Below are 22,298 nucleotides of genomic sequence, written 5' to 3'. Positions count from 1 at the left end.
GATGACATTAGAGTCATTTTTGTCACCAAAAAGTAGTGTTGTGGTACCTGATGTGGATGGAAAGTGGCACAGAAGTTCTTCCATCGTTACTAGGATATTACCTTTTTAGGGTAGATAGAAATATTAGAGATAAAAATTAAAGATAATAGTGTTTCAGGAATATTCCTAGTATGATAATAGTAAACGTTGCTGTGAATCTTGTCCAATGCTTTTATAATAAATAGCCAACATTACTATGGGGAGCCTTTTTAATATTAGGCCATACAATGAATTTCCACAATAACCCCATTTTTATCCCCAGATTGAAATAGAATAGGTTAACATAATTAAAGTGATAGTAATAATGATAAAATATCATATCTACTGAGTGTGTGCTGTGTGCAAGTCATTAATATTCTAAGACCTTTACATTATTATTTCACTTAAACTCAACGTGACCACTGTATTATCCTGGGTCTGGTTTGTGGCAGGGCTAGGACAGACAGATCTTTCTGTCTATGCAGCCTGTACTCTTCACCACAAAAGGCTGCCATGGCTAGTCAGAGTAAGGTAAACTTCTGTCGACTTCCTGGCAGGGAAATCCCTTATCCTCCCAGCATTCTGCCCTTACCTTCTTTAGCCTCAACTCATGATTCTTTGCCTCACTCTGTTCCAGCCACACTGGGTTTCTAGTTTCTTGAATTTGCTATCTTCCTTTCTACAACTTAGGTCCTTCACACTTTGTGCAGAATGCTCTTTCCTTAGTAACTGCTACTCATGTCTTGTATTATGTAGCTTAAACGTGGCCTCCACAGCGTTCTGAATTTCTCTTTCACAGCTCCCTCTGATTCTCCTGCTGGTATTACTCAAATACATCCATTGATTTCTGACCTCCACACCTCTGTGCATGTTGTTCTCCCCATCTTAGAAGGCCTGCCTGTCACTGTTTAGAAGACCCTCCCGCAATATCTATTGAAATTTTGTCAACCCTTCAAGGTGTGACCACATCAAATATTTCCTCTTGATTTTGATCAAGAAAATAAAATGTTGTTTAAGTTTCTTTTTAAGGTGCTTAAGAGTAAAAGAATGCCTACTTTAATACTGATCAATTCCAAATTATTTCTACAATAAATTTACTCATCTTTCTTCAGTATTGTCTAGAGGAAGTGTTAGAATATGCACCTTCAATCTGACACTGTCAAAATTATGAATGCCATGTTTTCACCCACATTATATAGCATAAACATTGTCTTTTTATTTGTTTTTTTTCTTTTTCATTTGAATGCCTGGGAAGCGTTTAAGATTTATTACAAAACAGGCCAAGTTTCTGTATTCATGAAGCTTGTATATGAGTAAGGGATGTGGATAAATGCCGAGAGGAAAAGGAGATGGGAGTGCTTCAGGGTGGGGAGGGTAATAGGGGTTGTTGTTATTTTACCTAAATTGGGCAGGAAAGGCATCATGAAGAACATAATGTTTGAACAAAATCCTGAAAGAAATGAAGAAATGATCTCTGAAGATACATGGGGGAAGACCATCCCAGTAAGTGCAAAAGCCTGAAGGGGAGAGTGGGCAAGAAACAGTGAGGAGACCAGAGTGGCTGGAAAGGTGTAGGGACAGGGGAGAGGGGTAGAAGCTGTGGTCAGGCAGACAGTTGGTGGACTAGATTATTTAGAGTCTCGTGGGTCATTGTAACCACTGATTAATAGCTTTTACTCTGAATGAGATGAAAGAAGAGTGATTTGATCTGAAATATTTTTAAAGGACTGGAATGCTGTGTGAAATACAGACTAATCATAATGATAGGGCAAACACTGGGAGGAGAAGGGGGAATTTTTTTTTCAGTCATGCAGGTTAAAGATCATGGTATCTTAAACCAGGTTAGTAGTGATAAAGGTGGTAAGAAAATGGTCAAATTCTGGACATATTCTCAAGGTAAAGACAATAGAATTTTCTGATGGATTGAATGTGGGGTATGAAGGAATAAGGGGAGTCAAAAAGGGCTCTAAGGATTTTGGCTTAAGTACTAGAAGAATGGAGATGCCACTTAGAAAGGTGGAGAAGACTGCAGGAGGAGAAGGGTCCATGGAGGGACAATCAGTTTGAGTTATTACGGAAGATGTCTTTTTTTTAAGGTTTTATTTCTTTCTTTCTAAGAGAGGGGAAGCAAAGGAGAAAGAGAGGGAGAGAAACATCAATGTATGGTTGCCTCTTGCACGCCCCCTACTCGGGACATGGTCCACAACCCAGGCATGTGCCCTAGACAGGGAATCCAACCTACTACCATTTGATATTCAGGCCGACACTCAACACTGAGCCACAACAGCCAGGGCAGGAGGTGTCTTTAGCTTGGAGAGTTGTAAGGGAAGACAGGGATACCAATTTAGGAAGAATAAATGGATAAAACATATTTAAAGTCATTTGACATTATGAGATTATTTACAAAATGAATACAGATAGAAAGAAAAAAAAAGATCCTGGGATGGACCTGAGGCAGTTCAATTTTTAGATGTTACAAAAGGATGAATAATCAGAAGAGGTGTAGCTACCAAGATCAGAGGAAAACTAAGAGAAAGTAGTCCTAAAAACCAAGTAAATACTTATTTGTTTGGTTTTAATAGTGTCAGATCATTAGGATCAATTTAGTCAGCTAACACTAAAGTTTCTGGGAGTATTGAGAAGTACAAAATGATTAAATTATTTCTTAAAATTGGGCTATTTAGTCCATTTTTTGAAATAAGATGGTTCATGGTCCAGGTTGGTAAATAAAAATGTATTCTACTTACATACCTTGAAAGAACATATTTGATTACCAGAAAGGTTTAATTTTTCCAGTTGTTCATTGGGATCAAGACATCGACCTTTAATTTTAAAAACAAGGTGAAAGAAAAGTTAAATTTCTTGCTTTACCTGCTGTTTATATTCTGTCATTTTTCTGAGCTGGATATGGGCTCAGAAAAATGAGCCCATATCATATGAATGATATGGGCATCATTTCTTGCATATAAATAACACTAACAATAACACTGTATAATTAGTAACCACTGATTAATGGGTGATATTTTTGCACCCTATAATCATAGATTTAGAAGTGCTTTCCAAAGATATCAGGCAAAAAAGTGTAAAAGAAAGCAATGTACTTTTTTATACTGATAAAATATTATTGTAGCATTATCTTACATTCCAAATGAAACAGTACATACCAATGCTGCTTATTAGATTTCCAGCAAGGTTGAGGTCATTTAAATTCTTCAAAGTTTGCAAGCCCTAAAAATTTAGACAGTATATAATTTAGGAAAAGTCATTCATATTTATGTTTATAAACCATCTGATCAATCTGGTTAGTCCTCCAGGTGTTATGAGCACTGAGCACAGAAATAAGTGGGTGCCTTGATGAAGCCATCTTTGTTTCTCTGGAACCTGAAGAGAGTGATTGGAGGAGGAGGAAGCAGGGAGGGAAATGAAGAGGAAATGAGGAAGAGGAATAGGAAAAAGCACATCATACAGAGTGTGTTTATGATCTTAGGCAAGTTATATATAAAACTTCTCTAAACCTCTTTTTTTTTTAAACCTCCAAAGAGGATATAATACTTTATCTCTCAGGCTTGGTGGGAGGAGTAAAGGAAATAACATATATGAAGTTCTCTATGTTAGTTCTTCTTAACCACAATAACTAAACCAATCATAAATATTTTGGCTCTTAAGCATAATATGATCTTGGACATTCTGATTTAAAATCTAAAGTAGTAATTAACTTTACACATACAGTGAAATTATCTTACCTCAATATGTTTAATTGTATTGTGGTTCAGCCAAAGAACCTCCAATTTCAATAATTTCTCTAAATTTTCTATTTTGGAAATTTTATTATAATATAAATACAGTTTTTCTAAATTTCTACATTCTCGAAGACCTCCAATTTTCTGGTAAAAAAAAAAAAGAGCAGTCTAAGTAGTGTTAGCTTACATTTTGCCATAAAACCTTTTAATAAAGTAGATATTAAGTATAATTTCTTTTAAAGGTCACAATGTTTTATAAAATCAATATCCAGTAAAATTAAATACAAAATTTTAAAGATTTTATTTATTTATTTATTTTAGAGGGGGGAGGGGAGGGAGAAAGAGAGGGAGAGAAACATCAGCGTGTATTGCCTCTTGCACGCCCCCTACTGGGGACTTGGCTCACAACCTAGGCATGTGTCCTGACTGAGAATCTAACCAGCCTGCAACCTTTATGTTCGAAGTCTGGCACTCAGTCCTCTGAGCCACACCAGCCAGAGCCAAAATTAAATACATTTTTATAAGAAAAATATATAATTTCTCCACCTAAACACAACTATTTTCAATTTTATATTCTCCTTAAATTACTTCTATATTTAATTTTATATGATTATAATACCTATAATTTTGCTTTTTAAACTTAAGATCATTTAAAATGTTTTCATAATTTTCAAATTATGTTTAATAATTACAAATATTTCATAGTTATAATCATTTTCTTTAAAATAACCCTTTATGTGGCATATTCATATTTTAAAATTTTAGCTATTATAAATAATACTGCAATAAATAATCGTGCATACATTTGTTTTCTATTGCTGAATTTCTCCAGGACAAAATCTTAGAATAGGGATTTCTGAGTCAAATGGTGTGTACCTATCTTTGGCTCTTCATACATTCTGTAATATTGTTTTTCAATATAAATGTTGAACTGATTTCATTACTAAGCAATACTAAATATTGTTTGATTTGATTACTAAACAGTAGATATGTCTATGTTTTAATTCTTTATTTCTATTTTTCCCATGTATAAATTTATTTCTATCTGTTGCCCATTTATCTGTTCTTGTTTTGTTTTGTTTTGTTTTAGTGGATCAAGGGTTTTATCGCAATCCATCATATTTGGTCTCCTTTTTCCCCTCACTTATCTGTTTTGATCCATGTCTCAAGCATGTATTTCAATGAGTTATTTTCCAAAGCCAAAGAATTCACTATGAAATATTTCATGTAAAGTTACATGTTTAGACTTACCTCTAGACAGCATTCAGCAATCCAAAGTTCTCTGAGTTGCAAACAAGTCTCTAATCCTGAAATTTCTTTTATATCTTGAGCAATGATTGTGAGACTTGTTAAGTTAGGAAACAATGATAATCCAACAATACGGGGATACCCTGAGAAAAACATCTCCAGTTTTGAAGTATTTGATCCTTCTTGCACAACCATTTCATAAGATAAACCATTGCGTAAACACTGTTTTCAAAAAAAGAAACTGGATTATTACCTATTTAAAATAATAGGAAATTATTTTTTGCAGTTAGAAATTATAAACTGTCAATGGCACTGATGCCATTTTTTACTCTCACAAGAAGAAATATTGTACCATATATATAACTTTCCTCTGATGCCAAAGGTCACACAGTAGAAAAAATCTCTAGGTGAGCTCCAGAAAGGGCTGTACAAATATTCCATTTAATATTCTTACAAATGTGGATGAAAATAAATTTGACTTTAACTCACCAGTTCTTTAATGGTTTCTTCTTGGTTTAAGTTTTCACATTCAATCATCTTCCATTAAAAATAAGGGTCATAGTAATATTGTCTATTAAGGAAAATAAAAAATTAAAAGAAATACGAGAGTTAATGTCATTCCATCTACTTAGGTGCAACTATTTACCTATGGCTTGAAATCTTTGCATAGTACATTACCAAGTATCTCTTAGAAAGTTATTTTTTATTCTGAATTTAATCATTTCTTCCTGACTCCTTCCCATTTGTTACCATTTTACTCCCTGGGTTCAAGTAAAACAAATATAATTTTCTTCCACATTATGAGCCTAATTTTCCACTTGAAGAAAATAGTCATCTCTCAGCTACACCCTTCCCTTTCCCCAGTTCATGTCTGTTAGTTCCCTAAGTATACTTAGCAAGGAAAAGAATCCTCAGTGCTTAGTGACATAATCTGGCATGGTAATAAATGTTTATTAAAATGAATTAGACAACTTCTTCATATTAGATGATATAAACTAATTAATACCTAAATAGATTCAATAAAACACAGTTTTTCATAATTTTAAATATTTTCATTATATGATTACAGACATATACTATTTTTAAAATATAGGAATCCTGGTTTTAACATTATGACATGACAAAGCAAGAAGTAGAAATGGTATATATTGCGACCTCAGTTTTTACAGTAATAATTCCCTCACAGATACATGTGTGTATGTGTATACATATATACATATGTATATATGCATGTGCATTTATAATTATGCAAAGAAGAAAATGTGGAAAGATACATACTAAGTTGTTAACACGACTTATCATAGGTGCAGGTGAAAGCTGATGTAGTTATAGTAGGTATGCTGGGTTGGATGGGGCTAGATCTAAGCAAAAATAGAAAAGAAAAAACCCACACTTTTAAAAAAGCATATTCAGTGTTGTATAGCATGAATATATAACCATTTATTCATTCTACTGTTGGAAGACATTTGGGCTGTTTCCAGTTTGGAGTTAAATAGTGCTTCTCTGAACATTTCTGTCATAAAGGTATACATTTCTACTGGGTTTATCCCTACAAGTGAGATGAGAAAGAAATTATTGTTTCTGCCTACACAGATGATTCTCATAAACACAACATTGAACAAAGAGGAAGCCATACAATACATATACACTGTGTGACTCCATTCACATAAAATTTGAAAGCAACTGATCTCTGGTATCAGAAGTCAGGGCAGTAGTAACCTTTCAGGGGTGAGTGACTAAGAGGAGGCAAAGAGGGGCTTTGGAGTGCTGCAGAAGATAGATTTCCTGATCTGGGTGCTGGTTAAAGGGGTATATGTTTACTTTGAGAAAGTAAAAGATTCCTAAGATATGTTTTACTTAAATGAAATTTTATTTAAATGTTTATTTAAAAAAGCATTTATAGGCTCACTTTTATTCATTTATGCAAAGTAATGTAGGAAGTGAACCATGAAGATACATGGGGGAAGAACATCCCAGCAAGTACAAAGACCTAAGGTACATTCAAGAAAGTGAGGAGACCCGAGTGGTTGGAATGGAATAAACAAAGAGGACAATGGTAGAAGCTAGAGGAATATACATAAATTAGCATTTTAAGGCAAAGAAAAATGGTGGAAAGAGTCCATGTAGTTACATAACGTCTCTTTCCAAATCCCACTGGAATAACTAGGGAAATATGAAAATAAGAAAGAAATGTGTAGTAGTGCTAGGAAAAGAGCATTGATTCCCCAAAATATTAAGAAAGGTCTTTTAAATGCAAATAAAGCAAGTGGTATCAGATTGAGAGGAAAGCCCATCAGCACAAACCAGCCCCAAAAAACGAGAGAAAGAAGATTTACAAAATTGTCATAAAAATATTCCCCAGCTCAGAGCAGCAGTGATTGGGAAGAAGGCAGCTGTGGCCATCCAAAGGGACCAAATCAAAGGATTTTGAGATCTATATCATAGTACTGCACACAGTACTGCAGTCAGGCTTTGTAAACTGGGGACATCGTTCCATCATGCTGAGTTGAGGAGGGGAGTGAACCCAGCCAGCGTCGCAAAGAAAAGTAACCCAATACACTGGATTCTCTGCTCATTTATTCACTCATTCATTAGTTAAGGTACTGAGGGCCTACCGGTAATATCTACCAGTCAGAGAATGATGGGTGGGAGGAAAGAGAAGACTTCTCTGGTAAGTTAGTATCTGGGCAAAGAACTGAAGGAAATGAGAGTGTGAGCAATGAGAAAACCTGGGGAAATACATCCAGGCAGAGGGAAGAGCAAATGCAAAAAATGGGATGAGAGTATACTTGGTATGTTTGCCAAATAGCAAGGGAAATGGAGACTGGTAGGAGGTGAGATCAGAGAGGCCTTGCAGGGCCAGGTCATGTGCTACCTTGTGAGGATATTGGATTTTATTATGTGTAAGATAGGAAGCTATATGAGGATTTTGAGTGGAAGAGTAACATGAGCTGTCTTAAGTTTTGAAAAAGATCACTCTAGCTACTCTGTTGAAAATAGACTTGCTGGGGTCAGGGGCAGAAGCCCAGTTAAGGGATAGTTGTAATAATATAAGTGAAAGAGGATGGTGTTGGAGTAGGGTGGTAGTAGTTGGGAATGATGAGTAGTTAGATGATGGGCCTATATTGAAGGTAATACTGATCGTTCCTTCTTTGTTTCCCATCGGCAGTTGTCTCATAGCCCATTCTTGGACAGTTCAAGTTATGACAGCATAGGCTGTAGAAATGGCCAGGCAAGGGAGCACTTAGCAAGGAACAATCTGAAAGAATTTAGCTATCCCATTAGAGGCCAATACATAGACACAGGCCACAGTCTTCCCTCCCTAGGCTTATTTGGATGGCACAAAGTAAGGGAGGGCTTGTAGCACCTGTTCTCATCAGAAGAGAAGCCCCTACCTTTCGGTTTAATGTCTGTGAACACCAGAGGCAAGTCTGCCTTCCCACCATCACACAAGGAACAAAGCCTGTCCTCAGTACCCTCACACTCACCAAATGGTAATCCAAGTTATGTAGTCTACGTCCAAGTATCCATTTCAGAAGAAATTAACTGTTCCCTATGTTATTCACTAAATTATAACATGTGCTTGAGTTTAATGTTGGACTTTCCAATCTGTGCTTTTTCTCAGCTCTATTTCTATAGGATTGCCCTGATTTAATTGCCATGAGTGATATTGTGAATTCCCACATCATATTCTGTTTTGGAAATTTCCTGGTTATTCTTTAATATTTATTTTTCCAAATAAGATTTATGATTATTTTGTATTTGGTTTTTAAAAATTCACATGGGGTTTTGAGACTCCATTGTAAAGATTAATTTAGGAAGAACTTTCATCTTTACAGTACTGAGTCTTCCTTGAGAATAAGGTATAGCTTTCCATTTATTTAAGAAACCTACTTATTCATGATGGAGAAGTATGCATATGTAGGAAACTAACCTAACCTTACATTCACCTTGTTTTCCCTTCATAAATGCCCTCATTTAGAAAAAAATTTGTTGTAATTCATAGTTAATTAGCAAAACAAAATATAAGTTTAAAAGTCCAAATTCTTTAATTTGCATAATTAAATCTGAATTAAATCTTGGACCTTCCAGGGTTCAAGGAAGTGGGCTGAAGTGGGAATCAAGGTTTCCAGAGAAAGCTTCTGATTCCACCAAGACATGCTGGCCAGCTTGTACTCACTCTGCTACACTTTGGGAAAGCTCCTTTCGGAGCCCGCCCAACTAAGAGACCACAGGTTTTCTCTAGTCCCTCCAGGGAACCAGGGACCACCAGGAGCCCCTATAGCTTTTGCCCTTCAAATCTCAAATCTTTGATTCAGTCACCTCTTCCTGCTGCTCTGGAATGCTGCTGGAAGATTTCACATACCCAGCATGGAGCTGAAGTCACTACAAATGAAAGTCCTCTAATTTCAGCCGGATCTTCAACAATAGACATTTTGTATTTTCCTCTTCAACTTCCTTTGCTAGGGAGAGTAGCACTAGAACTACAGATGTGGGACTCACGACAGGGACTATTCTAAACTTCCACTGCTCTTCACAAGTTCTCTCTCAGCAGAGTCTTCACAGAGAACAGTGATGCCATCATATATGCATTTCTTAAATCCCCTCTCCTCCTAAAAACATATTTCTCTTCCTGACTCCTGTCTTAGTAAAAATATTCTTTCTCTTGTCCAAAATGAATCTGTCTTCCTAGTACTAAGCCCATCCTCTTAAGTCTCTTTCAGAATATTGCTCTGTCAACCTTTTCCTCTTTCTCACTTCTCATCTTTTCTTCCCTAGGGCCTCTTTTTCTTTCCATACATGAATGTTAGGTGGTTCCTAACTTTAAAAAAACAAACAAACAAACAAACAACAAACTCTCCTCCTGCCTATATTCTACAAATAGCTGGTTTTAGATACCTTCATTAGCAATACTTACTGCCTCCATTCAGTTCTCAGTTCACTGCACTCTTATTTCGGACACCTTAGGCCACTACACTTTCTTTTACCAAAGTCAACAATTATCTAATGGCCAAAGACACTAGGCATGTTTCAGCTCTCAACTTAACTTGGCTTTGGCATGGCATTTGACAAGGCTGGTGACTCTCTTCTTTAAATTTCCCTCTTTGGTTTAACTTTTTCTCCTTGGCTTCTCTCTACTTGTTATTTCACACCTACTTTTCTGATCAATTGTTTCCGTCTTGGTGAAAATTACTGATCTGGATCTACCTTTTCCCTGTTCAACAAATCTACCCACATGGAAAGCTCCATCTGAATGTGCCACAGGCATCTCAAAAACTGAACTCATATTTTCCAGACAGCCTGCTTCTCCTAATGTATGCCTTCTCTTTCTCCCACGTTCACTTGCTCATGAAATCCTTCTGCATATATCTCTTAAATGTCTATAAAATGTTTTCCTCCTCTTCATTCCAATTGCCTCTTCCTTGGTTCAGGCCCTCATCACATTTCACCTTAATTGGATGCCCTTCCTATAGTCCACTTCCTAACAATCCATCCTCTACACTGCTGTGGCAGTCAGCCTCCTGAAAGGTAAATGTGCTCACACTAGTGCTCTTGGAAGGTATTCATGGTGTCTGTGCTCTGACTGCTGCCTATCTCTCAGGCTCCTCAATTACAAACTCCCCAGGCTTTGGCCACCCCAGGCTTTGGCCACAACTACATTTCTCTGAACAGGCTGGGCCATTTGTATACTTTGGCATATACTGTTTCCCTAACCTAAAATGTCTTTTTGCCTTGATTTTATGGCATATTCTATGTATCATTAAAAATTTAAATCACAGATTTTCTATGTGAAGACTTTTTCTCTGGTTGTACTATAATCATTTTCTTCCTTGTGACTCCAGTTAAGGCCTGCATGTATACCCTATATATATGCCTCAGTGTATTGTGATGCTTGCAGGTCTTTCCTTGCTATTTCCTTCCTATCTTCCCTTGCTATGAGGTTACATACATGCTCATTGAAGGCAAGGACCATGAACTTAACCATGTGTGTGCCAGATCCTTGCTGTACATGATCAATCAGAGCATAATAATAATTATTAGGGTGTAAAGGACCATGTTTCTGTCTGCCATGAAAGCTGGGTAGGGTGTCATTCTGAGAACATCAAATTTCTTTTCTACAAACTAGAAGCCCTGCATGGTCAAATTGTTTCCTCCCTTGGGTATACAATGATCAGAATCCACCCATTATCATTGAAGGGCCAAACGCCCAAGCGGCTGGAGGTAGGCAGTACCAGTTTGGCCGAGGAGCACTGGGTTCTCTCTGCCCAATACCTGCACTGGTGCAAGTATAGGCTGCACAAGTGGCCGTGGGGCCACCCTCCCTTTCCTTCTCCTCCTAAGCCTTTGCTCTGGTCACTGATGGTCTCAGATAAAGCCACACCACTGTCTCTCATTATTATCTCCACTGCACCATTCCCAGGCCCTTGAACCTAAACTTGGTTCTCTCCTGCCTTCCTCCTGGTGTGGCTGGAGGCGAACCGAACCTAGGGGAGCAGAGAGTCTGAGGGCCAAGCTAGATGTCAAGTGTGCCCGAAGGCCACCAGGTGACAGACACTCACCACATCCCAGAGAGAAGAAAGATTCTGGAGCAGTCGAGACAGAGCAGGGTCCAGAGCTCACTTCGACCTCTCAATCCTAGTCTAGAAGCAGTGGGCGCAACTCCCTCCCTAGCTCTGCTCTGGGCCTAGTGTGTGCACTCAACCTAGTAGTTGCCTAGGAAACCTGCTCTCAGCCTCTGATGACCTCCGGTTGGAGAGGAGGAAGAAAGGGGCGGGGAAAGCAGCAGCCGATTGGTTCTGGATCACTAGCGGCAACCTCCAACCAATCGGCCGAGGCAGGGGTCCACCCGGAAGACCCCGCTGGTGCTCCTTGGAAACGGTGGCGTACTTCCTTACCCCGGGTTTTTTCGTTCTGAAGTGCAACTTTTCACATGCTTTCCCCGGATCCGAGGACAGGACCGGAAGCAACGACTTGTGGGCATTGTTGCGGGGACCTAGTCATTGCCTTCTCGTGTCCTGGTTTTCTCCTATTGAAAGTCTTTGACCCTCGGGGCGTGGAAGCGCGGAGCCTCGCTGCACTGGGTCCCCAAAGCATTGCGCTGTGATGTCACAAGGAGGCCCGACAACCATGACAGTCCCTCATCTCCCCGCTGCACGGGCTCCCTTTGCTATCTATCCGCGACCCACGCCCGCAGCCGCGGAGCGCAGGTGGAGGCGAACCGAAGGATGGTGCAGGTCCCCGGTTCCCTCCCATAAGAGATGGTCCCTCCCAGTCAGTGTCGTCTTGTTCTCGGACAGGATTTCGAGGGTTTTTTGTTTTTGTTTTTTTTAAGTATTCTTAAAATGTTCAGGAGAAATATATATATATTCAGGAGAAATATATATATAATAAAGTAAAATTTGAAGAGGGAAAGGGAGGAACTTTTAAAAGAGTAGGCAGAGGGGCTGAGAAATTAACGTAGCACAATGGAAGGCAAATCAAAGTAACGGCAGCTCTCCTTTCGTTCTCTAGATCCGCTCAGTCCAATATGGTAGCCACTAGCCACAGCCACATGTGGCTCTTGAACACTTAAATGTGGCTAGTCCTAATTGAGATGTGTTGTCAAATACATGTCGTATTTTGAAGACTTAATTTGATAAAATAAAGCATTTTTGTATTGAGTAAATGTTGAAATTATAACATTTTTAATATATTGGGTTAAGAAAAATGTATTATTAAGATTCCTTTTTAAAAGCGGTGATTAGAAAATTTAAAATTGCATGTGTGGAATATGTTTCTGTTGGACAGCGCTACTATATTTTTTGTGGTTCACTTGGTTTATGTAGAATATTTATGACGTCAAGTTTATGCAAACAGTGTCTGCAGTGCTCGTTTCCGTCACCAGAGGGCCTCCTCATTCAATAGACTATAGTTTTAAACTGCTTTCTTAAGAAAAATATAGCCGTGCAGATTTTTAAAATGTTTCCATTAATCTAACAACTACCAGCAATTCAACATATCTGTCATGATCCAATTAATATTGGTTGTTGTAAACATAAACATATAGAAAAAAATTTTTCTTCTATATTCCCCCCAAAGGACTTTCAGTTTTTGTTATTAATTGATAAATTAAAAATAAACTAATTAAAATGTTTGTGGTTTGTTTATAGGTTTAAAAAATACCACAGAAATATGATTCATATTTTTACTTTTAATGTTATCTTCTTTGAAAATCTAGTTGAACAATATGGCCTGTCTGGGCAAATTTTTATCTTAGCATAAGAAGACTAGATAATAACAGTTTAACAATCTAACCTTTTAGATTAATAAGTTGGATCAGAAGTCAAGTAGGTGAGTCATCTTCATCAAATGTCTTTTTTTTGGGGGGTGCACTTCTTTTGGATAAAAAGTATAGTGACTATCATAGTATAGTATTACAAATCTGTTGTGACTTTTCTAACCAGTACAAGACTGGGAGAGGGCTAACACAAAGTTCTCTTTATATTGTATAAACAACTTTAAGAATAGTATTTCTAAATTGAGTTTAAGGATTTGGCAAGCCAGCAATTGAGTCAGAGTTCCTGTATCACTGTAGACTAAGAACCACTGGCGGCTTGCCAAATTTTGTCCTGAGTCATTCCTAAAGGAAGAATGTTGTTGACATATTCTAGATGGTGTTTGGAGCAAAAGGTGATTCCAGTTAAAAGCCACAGGAAGAATACAAAACAGTGATCAATCTTGTTAACCTCCTTTTATCACTTTAAAGTTTGTGATATGGCTTTATGTGTCCGTTCAGAAATAATGGAAGTGAAACCAGTAGAAGTCAAGGAAACAGTAAACATTGTAAATGAAATAAGACTTCATTCATCTCTCTGTTCATACACCTAGAAGAAGAACAAACATATACATTTAATCTATTTATGGGTAAAGGTATCTTGGATCTGAAAACAATTGGGAAGGTATATTACCACTGATTACAACAAACTTACTGGTCACTGCCTGATTTAAAAAAGAATCATTTAAACAAGCTAGAGGTGACTTTACAGACTAAATAAGAAAATCTTAAGTTGCATTATAATTTATTAATTAAAACCTTTTAAATTGATTGTTAAATTTATTTCCCCAAAACCCCTATGCTTCTTGGTAGTGAACTTTGGAGACATTCAAATTACAAGTTGGCTTTGCAATGTCTTTAAGTTTAATTCCGGAGAACCAAAAGTCTGGAGATTTCAAATGCTAATTCAATTTTTATATTATTGTTGACATTTGATCCTTAAGCAAATAAATACTGTCAGTTAATGATTTTATTAGATTATCTGTGAAAATTCTATGTCATATATTTGAATTTGATATATCACACAGAAAAAATGAATGCAGCACAACTTAAAGTTTACTTGGACAGTGGAAGAGATGCCATATTTTGCCCTGTATAATGTGCACTTTTTTTCCGTTTTTATTTTGTTGTTTCAGTACAGTTTTCTGTCTTTTACTCCCATCCCCACCCCAATGTACACTTTTTTACCCAAATTTTTGAGGGGAAAATAAGGATGCAAATTATACGTGGGTATAGTGATCCCATGTATAATGCACACAAAAACCATGGGTGTGCATTATACTTGACAAAATAGGGTAATTATGTATTTTTTAAAGATTTTATTTATTTCTAGAGAGGGAAAGGAGGGAGAGAGAGAGAGAGAGAGAGAAACATCAATGTGCGGTTGCTGGGGGTCATGGCCTGCAACCCAGGTATGTACCCTGACTGGGAATCGAACCTGCGACACTTTGGTTCGCCACCCGCGCTCAATCCACTGAGCTATGCCAGCCAGGGCAGTAATTATGTATTTTTATGGCACTTCTAACGTCGTCAGCAGAGGCCCTCTTATTATTAATGTCTGGCAGTGAATATATGAGTATATCATTCAATTAAAAGTTAGGAGTTGTTCTGAAGTAAAGTTTTAATTAGACCAGCAGAATGCTATTTCTAATGGGTCTATCTAAAATTGTTAAATAATCTTTGTCCATGAGTTGTCGATATATAATTAAAATTAATAGCTCTTCTTAAAAGGCAGCCAGCATGGAATTATAATGAGGCACTGACTCTGTCTCAGACAGCATAACCTCCTCATTTTACCATCTCTTTTATATTTGCATGTAGCTCTAAGGTTGAAAATTGAGGGACAGTGAATTTAAGCAGAGATGATAGTTTTAATTCCCTAGAGAGCTGACCAGTTCTTTGTGTGGATAATTCTTTCCTCTTTCCCTCCTTTTCTTTGTGTCTTTTATTTATAGCTCAAGCTTAGAAAGTTTATTATATTTCTCAGGTCACAGCACATTATCAACATTTGCCCACATAAAACTCTTGTTTTAGTTAATCTCCATTTTTTTTCTCCAGTCCCACCTCCACTCCAACCATGGATAGAAATCTAATGCATCTTATAAACCTTGGATTCTGCACTTATCTTTGTACCTGTCTTTGTACATTAACTTGATGTGTCTGTCAACATGGCCTTTACTAGATTAGCTTGTTCCTTGAATTCTTCTGTCACTGCCTTCTTCCTGCTGTAGCTGTCCTCAGTATCTCTGAACCCCCTCAATCTTAGCTCTTCTGGCACTACACTGCCTGCAAATATCCAACCAGCTACCTTTTATTATTAATTGTTCCCAGCTCCACCAGTTCTTTCTGGGTTCTTAGCTACAAACACCCCTCCCTGACCTATCTGACTACCTTGCCCATGACTAGCTGCTCTCTGCTGTCTCTGCTTGGCCTAGCCTACTCTGATCTTGGTACCAGGAGGGACTTAGAGCCAATAAACTAATCTTTGGCTTGATCTTTGGACAATTTGGTGATATTCTTAGTTATAGTAGCCTGTTTTTGTCATTGAAAACATGGCCCTGTCCCAAATAATGCTTTGAAGCCTTATGTTGCTTTAGTGGTGTTCAAAGACCTTTCCCCTCTCGTATCATATAACTTTGGGTGGTTGGAAGGGGCAGGAGATGGAGAATGGTAAACTTGTGGAATAGGTTTGTAAAAATGCTGAGTCAGAGCTGAGTTAGGAAGGATGCTGCTACCATTATAATTTCAAATTTTAGCGGATGTAGAATAACTTCAGGTACTTATTTAAATTACACATCCTTGAGCCCATTTCCAGTGGATCTGACTCAGTAGGTCTGGGGTAGGGTCCAGGAACAAACTTGTTAAGCTAGAAAGTCAAGTGATTCTGATGTAGTTGGTCTCTAGCCCACACTTTGAGAAAATAATCCTCTATGGTGTGTTCAGAACATATGCTTGAGGGAGCAAAGACCCTAATAGTTTGGGTATACTAGAATAGATGAAAGATGGATCATCTTCGTGATTTTCAAATGCCTTTTAGGTAATTTATGGTGCTTGGCTTGGTTTTCTTAAGCATTATGGTAAGTTTGGAAGTCAGGATAAGGAAACATGGCAAGAACTATATATATATCATATATACATCACAATATTCTACAAACCCCTAAAGTACTAGAGACTGTTGGAGCTTGGTGGCCTGACCCAATCATGTATAACATTGAATGAATGTCTTGAGGGAAGATAATTCCAGAGAATTGACCTTTACAGTCTCATATTTGGATTGAGTCATCTCAGAAAAGATCCAGTATTGCTAGCAACAGTTCAGAATTGTACGAGTGAATGGGCCAGGTCACTGGAGTTTGACAACCGTCCAGAGTATGATTGTACTCCAATTCAACATGCACCAAGAGATAGTGTGCCTCAGATGGGGCACTGTCACAGACAGTCAGAAGAAAGTCTCTGAGTACCTGCACCATTATATTCTGGGAGGGGTGAACATACCCATCAGAAGTATGTTCCTAGAACCAGGATGGTAGCTTCAATGGTACTACAAGTATAGTTTTGATACTTCCAGTGTATCCCAGAAATGCTTTGCTTGGCTGTGTGGAGGATACTGGCCAGCAGTATCCATCCCTGCTGCAGATGCTCATCGAAACATGAGAAAAACATACACAGGGACAACCGAGTCCTGTGGGGAAATAGGGACAAAATGGCCACTCTCTCTAGTGGAGAGCACACTGAGTCTCCACCTGAGTAAGTTTTTATTAAGAATACAGACACAGTTTGTGGATTACAGTCTGGCAGGGAAGATAAAAAAGGAATAGGTGTTTTCAGTGGGTCTGACAGAACTTCTGCTGGGATTCTGGGCTGAGAGTTTGTGTTTTATCACTTAAAAGGACTACAGGACCTAAAAGGCTAGTCTCGTTTCCTGCCCATGCCTTCATATTCTAATTCAATAGCATCCTCCAGCAAGCAGATCTCACAGGATCTTGCATAGTCTATGTCCCAGGTCTGATTACCCCAAGGGTCTGCTGACTCTGGTCTAGATTGCACCGCCCCTGTTATTTCTGCAGGCCTGAGTCAGGCAGAGGAGACAAAGGCAGCCAGGAGACTTGGATTTCTCACTTCTAAAAACAAGGACTCAGGCTTTGACAAAGCTGAGGGGGCAGGGGTGGATGTCAATCACCCCTTCATTTCCACTGCCCCAAGTCTCTTCACTGAGGCCTCCTCGTGATCATGCCTGTCTTAGGCGATTCCCCGCCGTGGAAAATCTTAGCTGTCATTGGCTAACTGATCAAGCCTAGGAGGCCAGGCACAGAACAGGCAGCATTCATGCCAGGGAAATAAGTTTTGTCTCCTTAGTGGCTCCTGTCCGGAGGTCTCCCACTCAGCCTAAGTCGCAGGGGGTTACAGCTTCCTGAGACCAGGCAGGGCAGACCCCAAGTTGGCTGCAGGAAAACCATAGGCCTTGCTAGGGGAGCAAAATGCCAGCTCTAAGGCAGACCACAAATTCTGAAAACTATAGGAAAAAGTAGGGTATATGATACATTCAGGTATAGTCTTTTAGTGACACTGAGTAGTTATTATGGGTAGTTAATTCTCAAGGTTGGCCACCAGTGGTTTTTAACTCCAGTGGGGCAGTGAGGGCTGCTGCAGTGTGTGGCTCCTGGGGATTCCACATAGAATGCAATGAGCACAGAGCTTTATGGAAAATTTTTAATATGGTAACATTGGGAGCAATATTAGGCAGAAATAGATGTGGTCCCTAGTTATCAGCCGCAGTTTATAGTTTCTGAAACTTCTTAGGTTGGTTGAACTTGTTGGGGAACTGTAGGGTGATAGATGCAGGTGCTGGGGTTGCTCTGTGATGAGATCCATCATTTGTGAGGGGCCTCATTACACTAGAGCTGATTTTTTCCCACTCTGTCTCTCAACTTGGGGCTTATAAATGGCATATGGGATCCCCTGCCCAAATACAAAGTGGGAGAGAAAGCTGGAGTCAGTTTAGTTTATATCAGTTTAAGATGGTCCCCAAAGGAGCCACTAAGTTTGAGAATAATTATGCAGACACCTGAGCTAGCATTCAAGAGTCATTGAATCAGCTCCAACCAGTAGGTACAGTAATCTGGAGAGAATCCACTTAAGTGGTCCAAATGGATTGAGTGTTCAGAACTTCCTTAAACTCGTTATCTATAGTAGCTTTACCCCATTCCAAACTGAGTGAGCTAAATGAAATGAGCAATCTAGGTGAAGACTAAGCTATGCTCTGCTATCAACACTGAAGCTTCCACACCCTGCAACTACTGCTAAGCATCCTTCAAAATCCACCGCAATTAAGCTATGGATTTCCCATAGCAGCCTAGCAGAGTCTGTATTTTATTATCACTGGAGATTTTAATCTTTAACTCTCCTGAAGAGGTGATTTCTGTGCTGAAATATCTCAGACTTCAAGGCATCTGTACTTTTTGATATTTAGGAATGTTATGACCTTCCACATGGCCTTGGTATTCCCAAGTGGTATCCCTCTACACATATTGGGGTTTAATGAGCAGAGTAGGCATGGATTAGCAGAACCTGAGAGGTTAACTTCAGAACCTGCAGGTGCCACAGCTGCACAAAAGCCTCTATCCCATGGGTGACAGCTGTAGAGAGCAGGAAACCAAGGAATGGAGAGCTAGTTGTAGGGAACCAGTCTGCTTGGCAATGGCAAATGTAGCCCAGCCCTATCGGAAAACCAGCAGGCATGAGTCAGCACACAGGAGCCAGGCCCATGGATTGGCTTTCCTGTGGGAAACCAGGCCTGCATTATACCTAGGCTGCTTTGAGGCTTGCTTTTGCTAAAACTCCCTCAACCTGAATTGAAGCTGCAAATGTTTACTGGATATCTTTAAAGTAACTTCCTAAAGTCTGTGCTAATTCTCCCAAGGACAGAGTGTAACCAGATCAATCACTCTTATCATTCCCTTGCATTTGCAACATTTTTTCTTTGTTAACCTATAAGAAGCAATCAGCAACATCCTCTGTTATCTGTAAAAAGTAATTACCTAAAGCAAATCTGAGCATAAATGAATGAGAACCTTATTTGATGTATGCTATTAGAAACCTATAAAAGCCTGTCCAGGCAAGGGTTGAGGCACTCTCTCACTCAGAATGGCCGTGCCGTCCCTTTTTCTCCACAGGACTTTTGCAGTCTGTGTGAATTTGTTTATTGAATCCACAACATACAGACCCCGCTGGATGGAGTCTGCACCACTAGTGACTCAGTTTTATCTGGGAAGTGGATGGAGACTTGCAAGATGAACAGAGGCTGAAGTGGAACTGTGGGAGGCCAAGTCACCGGTAGTGAATCCACGTCTGAGGGAGAAACCAGGACAAGCAGGGATTGGAAGCTGAAGTCTAAGCTACTCCATCTCCAGAAGGAAAATATGGGTCAATGCCAGGACCCAGGATATCACAGGACCTGGAGGTGCCTGGTGGAGACCCTGGGTTGGTATATCATGACAGGTACGGGAGAGCAGCACCACTTGAAGGATACTTTGCTTAATCTGAAGGATCCTCAAAGTGTCTTCTTCTAGTGAAACTCCTCACACTTCATTTATTTAGCTGTAATATATTAAGTATTTACTATATGCTAGTCAAATCTAAAAAGCATGCACATAAATTGTTGAGAAAAAAAGACATCTAAGGACTCAATGATACACTGTGTAACACAACATATAGGAAGAAGTTTAATTTCACAGGGCCAAAAATAACTCTTAGTCAACTGGTATCAGTCTTCACGATGCTCTTTCACAGCAGCGCTCCTGGCAGGGGCCCAGGTAGTCTGTGCAGCACAGCTGTGTTTTTGTTTGTTTGTTTTGTTTTGTTTTTTTCAGATAGCAAAATTTGAATTTAGGCATAGAGCTTCATTGCTCATGGAAAGGTATACACGGGCTTTCTTGATGCTGTCAAATGCATAATCCTTATCTTCCTCTGGTTTACTGGCAGCCTGTACTGCTCCTTTTATGAACTGATCCTTGATGCTTAAGATAAACTTACATGTATAATTTACAAGTAAAACTTATCAGCACCTAAAAGATGCAAACAACAACAACAACAACAACAAGGTGCTGGCTGATTATCTTAGAGACTTTTCATATAGCTTCTTTTTTTTGTCTAGGGAATTAAGAAAAGATAAAAGTAAAAGTTTAAAGAAGAAACATTTTTATAATCTTTTTTAAATTAATATTTTATTCTATTTTTTAAGACTATTTATTTATTTATTTTTAGAGAGAGGGAGAGGGAAGGAGAGGGAGAGAAACATCAATGTGTGGTTGCATCTCACGTGGCCCCCACTAGGGACCTGGCCCGCAACCCAGGCATGTGCCTTGACTGGGAATCGAACCTATGACCCTTTGGTATGCAGCCCAAGTTCAATCCACTGAGCTACACCAGCCAGGGCCATTTTCACAATCTTTTAAAAAAGATCTTATTTATTTAGTTTTAGGCAGAGGGGAAGGGAGAGAGAAAGAGAAGGAGGGAAATATCAGTGTGTGGTTGCCTCTCATGCACCTCCTACCAGGGACGTGGCCTGCAACCCAGGCATGTGCCCTGACTGAGAATCGAACCAGTGACCCTTTGGTTCGCAGGCCAGTGCTCAATCCACTGAGCCACACCAGCCAGGGCCATTATTGCAATCTTAAAGATAACTTCTATTACAATATTACAGTCTCCAAGGATGGTGGGCTTGTTCATAGTTTGCTGAAATGTATTCAGCACTGGGAAAGTTAAGCATGTTCTTCTGAGTGTCAAGGGCCTGTGACTGCATTTCTGCAGACTGTCCTCCCAGGGCAGTGTGGAGTGCTGGCTACAGTCTTCTCCTATTACCAGAATCTAAGCTCAGCTTAGTAAAACTGTCTGATAATTCACTATGAGATATGAGCATTCTATGAATGCTGAGTCATGTATTTGGGGTTGCTGCCATTTACAACAGTATTGACCTAACAAATTAATAAAGTCAAAATGTTGAACTTCCATTACCACAAGCTATAGTAGGAACATTTGACAGGAAGATCTTCTTGACGTCTCCACAGTTAAGCTGCACAGGAAGCCATGATTCTACTGAAGATGAATCCAGCTGACAATCTTTCACTTTGTGTGATGGTGTCCAACCAACTGAACCACACTGGTCAGGGCAAGAGAGTTGGCCTCTTGCTATTAAAACAGATAGTGAACCCTTTGACTGATGTTTTCGTATGCTATCCCACTTCAAAGAGACAAAGTTTGTCATAAATGGGAAAACACTCAGCAAAGTGGGAATAAAGGGAGCATTCCTCAACATAATAAAGGCTATATATGAGAGACCTACAGCCAACATCATACTCAATGGGTAAAAACTAAAAGTTTTCCCACTAAGATCAGGAACAAGACAAGGACACCACTGCTTTCACCACTCCTATTCAACATAGTATTAGAAGCCCTAGCCACAGAAATCAGACAAGAAAAAGAAATAAAAGGCATCCAAATTGGAAAGGAGGAAGCAAAACTGTCATTGTTTGCAGATGACATAATAGTGTACATAGAAAATCCTATAGACTCTACCAAAAAACTATTTAACCTAGTAGGTGAATATGACAAAACAGCAGGATACAAAGTCAATATTCAGAAACCAAAAGCATTTTTGTACACCAACAATGAAATATCAGAAACAGAAATCAGTGAAAAAAATCCCATTTGATATAGCAACAAGAAAAATAAAGTACCTAGGAATAAACCTAACCAAGGAGGTAAAAGACCTGTACTGATAAAACTACACAACACTGAAGAAAGAAATTAAGGAAGACACAAACAAAGGGAAGCATGTACTGTGTTCATGGATTTCAAGAATTAACATCATCAAAATGTCCATACTGCCCAAAGCAATTTATGTATTCAACACAATCTCTATAAAAGTATGAATGACATATTTCAGATATAGAACAAATACTTCAAAAATTTATATGGAA

General features: G+C 38.8%; 1 protein-coding gene across 3 annotated transcripts in view; it reads right to left on the bottom strand.

Annotated features, from left to right (window-relative positions):
- Positions 1-11,893, bottom strand: part of LRRC9 (leucine rich repeat containing 9) — a 105,385-nt gene extending 93,492 nt beyond the window's left edge. For 2 of the 3 annotated variants that reach the window (XM_036010588.1, XM_036010590.1), the window contains exons 1-6: positions 11,567-11,892; positions 5,496-5,577; positions 5,010-5,228; positions 3,762-3,902; positions 3,183-3,246; positions 2,770-2,840 (exon numbers count right to left, since the gene is read on the bottom strand). In XM_036010588.1, the coding sequence (XP_035866481.1) occupies positions 2,770-2,840; positions 3,183-3,246; positions 3,762-3,902; positions 5,010-5,228; positions 5,496-5,543 (543 nt within the window). In that variant the 5' untranslated portion in view covers positions 5,544-5,577; positions 11,567-11,892. Of the gene's footprint in view, positions 1-2,769; positions 2,841-3,182; positions 3,247-3,761; positions 3,903-5,009; positions 5,229-5,495; positions 5,578-11,566 lie in introns of all 3 variants that reach the window. The other variant, XM_028508239.2, reaches the window with a different exon arrangement.
- Positions 11,894-22,298: the final 10,405 nt, after the last annotated feature.

This window comes from Phyllostomus discolor, chromosome 1 (assembly GCF_004126475.2).
Source record: "Phyllostomus discolor isolate MPI-MPIP mPhyDis1 chromosome 1, mPhyDis1.pri.v3, whole genome shotgun sequence".
Classification (NCBI taxonomy): Eukaryota; Metazoa; Chordata; class Mammalia; order Chiroptera; family Phyllostomidae; genus Phyllostomus; species Phyllostomus discolor.
The sequence above is the reverse complement of the archived record's forward strand: the minus strand, read 5'-3'. Positions and strand labels throughout refer to the sequence as shown.